The 5000-nt window shown below is 45.5% G+C and overlaps 1 protein-coding gene across 3 annotated transcripts in view; it reads right to left on the reverse strand.

Moving 5' to 3' along the window:
* stk39 (serine threonine kinase 39) overlaps nucleotides 1-5000 on the reverse strand; it is a 29978-nt gene that overhangs the window by 11601 nt on the left and 13377 nt on the right. The window contains exons 11-14 of one of the 3 annotated variants that reach the window (XM_012836341.3): nucleotides 2799-2921; nucleotides 2068-2097; nucleotides 867-923; nucleotides 304-365 (exon numbers count right to left, since the gene is read on the reverse strand). In XM_012836341.3, the coding sequence (XP_012691795.1) occupies nucleotides 304-365; nucleotides 867-923; nucleotides 2068-2097; nucleotides 2799-2921 (272 nt within the window). The remainder of the gene's footprint in view (nucleotides 1-303; nucleotides 366-866; nucleotides 924-2067; nucleotides 2098-2798; nucleotides 2922-5000) is intronic. The other 2 variants (XM_031558549.2, XM_031558556.2) reach the window with 2 other exon arrangements.

Raw genomic sequence — 5000 nt, forward strand, 5'->3', positions numbered from 1 at the left:
CTCAGAGCGCCAGGCAATTCAACAGAGCAAGCCAAGCATGACACCCTAATTTCAGAGCCAGCCTCTGCCACAGTCCCTCCACCTCACTGCACAGGAGGAGGCTGGTGGGAGGTGTGTGTGTGTGTGGGGGGGGGGTTATAAGACCCTCTGCTGGAAGAGCATCTGCTCCTCTCCAGCCCAGCTTCCAGTAGGGGAGATGAGCTCCCAGCTAGCAGCCACCCACCCCGCCTTCCAATGACTGATCTGGGTCTCATTTTCGGTTCTGTGCACAAGAGAGACAAAGGGATTTCAAAACCTTCTCACCTTAGCCGGAGGACCATGTTCACAACACCTTCCACGTCAGGAGGATGCTCGAACGGTTGCACCTTCAAAAGTGAAGAAAGAAAAAGAGAAGCGATATCAACTCCACTGTTGACTAAGTGTGATGATGAAATGTCTGTGAAGTGTGAGCTTGTCCAGAAGGAGGTTAAACAGGGAATAAAACATTACCTACATCAAGAAGCAAGAATTGCACTACACATAATGCACAAACGTATTTTCAACCTCCTTGTGAACAGGCTGTGACCCAGGCTCTCTAACACAGTAGTAGGATCCACCGCTACCCAGAATCCATTCCTGGTGTTTTTTTCCCCTGAGCTGACACTGGAACGAGGAGCCGGAATGCCCCGGTGGCTTTTAAATGAGTAATGCGCGGCACTGCAGCGAGTTCCGCTGTCGGCGGGGGGCTGCTCGCTCGCTCCCTGTCATTACGGCTAAAAGGCTCCCCCACAGGAACCTGCCGCCGGCGAGAATGCGGGGAGACCGAGTCGCTCAGTGGGGCAGCGAGGTCACTGAATGAAAACAAATCATAGGGGCCCCCTCCTCACCTGGGGATGCTGAATGGACAGCCCCTCCATGGGAACGCTGTTGGCATTTGGCTCGCTCTGCGGAGGCAAGCGGGAGAAACCGCGGATAAGGCACAGTGGTGACGGCCGCACATCACCTTGTCTTTCTTCTCCTTTCCTCCTCCGTCAAGGAGTTACTTTCTTTTTTTTGTGTGTGAGAGTTTAACGCCCACACCATCACACCCCCCAACCACCCCCTCCACCACAACATGCACTCAAACACACACACACCAAGATTGCAGATGCAAGCAATGCCTATCGTGGTGTAACACAGTAGCTAATCCAAAAGAAAGCAAATGGAGAGTAATCACAGCACAGCGGATGTAATGATTGGGTGCGAGTGTTGTCTGTAAACAGTTTTCGGAGCTGTGGCCAAGCTAGATGGGGGAAGAAAAGCAACAACATCAGTCAGCGCTGATTGTAGCGTTCCTTTCATTTTAGGGTGCAAATGTTTATGCAGATGACTCCAGCAGAAAAATAATGTCTGAAAAATGAAATGCAGACCATGCTGCGGGTATCGAATGATAGCACATGCAACCTGATCAACACGCTGGGCTCTTAGATGCTGGAACTGAAGAACATCCAGTTTAAACCGACTCAGTAGGCAATCTGGCTCAAAGTCAAGTAACAGCACGGTAGCTGTACAAATTCAGACTGGATAAAGCCCCAACCTAGTCCTAAAGTGAACCTTTTTTGGGGGGGAGGTGTGGGGAGTGGGAGAAGAGGGGAGTACAAATCTGTTCTCATGCGTAAGAATAGAAAGACAATCTGCGAATGGAATTGTAATCAAATAATGTATCTTATAGCAGCAACTCCTGCCAGCTGCTGATAATTCAACTCAGCTGAACCTACCCTGAACCTTTTTAGCCTACTTAGCCTTCTCTATCCTGCAGCATGGTCTGTGATATGAGATACACACTACAACATTATGAAGAGGGATAAAGGCGATACAACTCATGGCAACTGAGAGTCTACAAGACCTGAATACATCACACACAGGCCTACACCCAGTATATTAACAAGAGAAAAAATTGAAATGAAAGATAGGAAAAAACAATCGACATTAAATGAAAATGAAATAATCAGAGGAAAACACTACTATGTTTTGGAATGATTTGTAATGATTTTTCAATCCGATCTCAAAAGCTTTTGCTTGGCAGCGAGCGAGCGAGCGGGGACTTACGTTTGGGTTCTCCTCTTTGACCCTTGGGGACTACAAGGTAATGAGAAACAAGAATTAAACCACGATCCCACCCTCCCACTGCCACATCCTCCTGACAGGCAGCCAGAGCAGTGGGAAGTAGAGGCAATCAGTGCACAGCCATTTGCATTTCTGCTCATAAACAATAGACATGTGAAAATGGTGGAGGGAAAGCGAGGTGGAAGATTCGTTAAGTGATTTGTCGCCTCCTTGCTCAGGCGAGGGCGCATTTCTCCAGCAGCGGTGAGACACGCCTCGAGGCATATCAAAGGATCACTGCGTCTTTGATCATGTCATACATTCAGAGGCAAACACCTCCTACTACACGGCGCCCTGCTCCAGCCAAAGCCAGATAAATAAATGAAACACTACCACCGTACAAAAACAACACCCCCAGTCTGACCTGGGATAAGAGTAAGGCTAAAAGGCAAAGTTGCATAGGTCGAAACCTATTAAATTCAGTGACATCTTTTAAACTGAACTTCTGTATATCTGTATATATGTAAACACCTCAACCCTTTCAAACTAAATATGGTTAAAACGAATGTACTGACTGATGTCTTGTGACCCATGTTGACGGCATCATAAATTGTGTTTATGGTCTCCACCAATTACGTCAAAGTGGACCCATATGGGTTTGTGACGCATTCTTATATCCACCCCCTTCCAAATGGAGCATGCGAGACGGGTACAACATGGGGGCTCTCGCTCACCCTGCCCTGGTTGGCCGTGGCCTTGGCCTCTTCGCTCTGCTCGTCCAGCTCGTCATCGCTCCACTCCCAGTCGCCGTCCTCCGTCTTGTGCAGGTGCCCGCTGGAGCCGGGCACTCGACGTACCTGAACACAAGCACAAAAAAGACCCTTCACATAAGGGGTCTCAGCGAAGGCCCGTGGCATATGCGACATAGACGTCCCCCTCTGGTAAATTTAATGAAAATATGATGAATAACAAACTTGTCAGTGTCCGATAATAATACTCATACAAAACAGTAAAAAACATGTCCTTAAACAGGACATTTGGGTTTTAACCAAAACAGAATTGACCTGAAGTGAAGGAAGCTGACCGGCTACCTCATTAGACAGAGTGGGGAGAAAACAGATTTGATCCAATCACGTTTCAATCTCTGTGAGGGTTCGGTATGAGTGTGCAGAGAGTAGAAAATACATTTTTAATTGCCAGACATTGGTGATCATGGTGATCAGCCAATTTGTTCTATTTCTACGAGAAGGGGCTTAGTCTACCGGAAACAAAGCCTTCTCTGGGTTTGTTTGATGTGACAGTAAATGCTAGCAAAATATTTCACTTCACTGGAGATGTTCTGTTCGCCCAAACCCAATGTTTTGCTGATGTTGACAAATGAACAATTCATAGGATTGATCTCTTCTCGTGGTGTATTGCTTTGATAACCTGCAGTTTTGCAGCATAGGCCATGAAAGAAACATGGTTTGCAATATTGTATGCAAGGAACATGGTGTCTAGCTAACATTTCGTGGTCCTTTTCGTTTCAGAATGCTTAAAAAGTGTGTATTATTTTTATCCCAGGCTAAACTTTAGTAGGCTATAACTTCTTTAGTTTCGCGACTCTAGTTCTTTTGTTTCATGTCTATGGTTGGTAAGCAGGACAGTTTGACAGAATAATTAAGTGTCTAGCACGGTGGTTTTGCGAAGTTGCTTGCCGCCTTCACTATGGAGACAGGCAGGATTTGGACATTTTCTATTCATGTTGAATTAAGTTGTCCACCCCTGGATGACTTCCCGGTAACAGTCCAACTGATTCAAGGACATGTCATTCTTTCATCAACTTAGCGGTGGGTTTGGAATGTTGTAGAATGAATGTTCTAAAGAATATCTGGGTCCGTTGTGTATAACACGGAATGTTAGAATGCTAGATGAAGGCATTCTTTTATTAGAATTTTCTAAACACCCCTGCTAAAGGGTTAACCAAGGACAGATTGTTTGTCATAAAATATTGGCATTCAGTCTTGTACAATCTCTTTGTAAATTACAAATTAAAGGGATACTTTTGACCCAGTTCTCCCTTATTATGTCAATCCATGAACAATCTAACACTAGCAAATCTTGTCATTGGACCCAGCAGCCTGTGTCCTGTCGCGTTCTGCACCCCTCTCTTAATGTAGTTTTTTATAAAACCTATAAAAACAAACTGTTTTACAAATTAGACTCCAGCCCAGGGTACCACAACAAAAACATTAATTTTTTTTTTGCACTGTGGAACCTATTACAATTTGGTGGGGGTGCATTCTGCTGCAGGGGTGCAGAACGCCGCACAACACCCTCCCTGAAGTGCGCCCTCCCACGACAACTACAGATTAGTGTCGCCCTTCCACTCAGCTGCTAAACAGCTAGCCAAGCTCAACAGTCCATTGTGCTGTGCAGCTTCTCTGCTGCGTGTGCTTACTACCTGTAGGGTTTGCTGGTAGAGTGACAGGATGATCTGCTGTGTGGGGGTCTGTCTGGAGGGGTGTACGTGGCTTACACCTTTATAAACAAGTACGCTAACTCCATGCAAACAAGTTTCTGTCACATTAACAATGGCAGTGTGTAATATAAGCCTGTGTCACCATTTAACATAAGTTAGCGCACATAGCCTAGCCTATAATGTCTGTTGCAGCCTAAGAAGCTAACATCACCTATTGTCCTATGTAGTTATGGTGCATAGACTGACTGAAGATATGACTTCATCCAATACATTGTAATAAACCAGTTTACTACACACAGCAGCACACCTACATTTTGACAGGTTGGGATCAGTATTACCAGAGCCCGTCTATGGATCAAACAGTGGTATGCATCTTCAACTGGAGACAGCATAGTGTCTCTTCCACTTGATTTTGCTACCTCAGTTAATTGTTGTTTGGTTTAATGTGAACAATGACCATTTTAGTTCATCTATT

Source organism: Clupea harengus, chromosome 2 (genome assembly GCF_900700415.2).
Source record: "Clupea harengus chromosome 2, Ch_v2.0.2, whole genome shotgun sequence".
NCBI lineage: Eukaryota > Metazoa > Chordata > Actinopteri > Clupeiformes > Clupeidae > Clupea > Clupea harengus.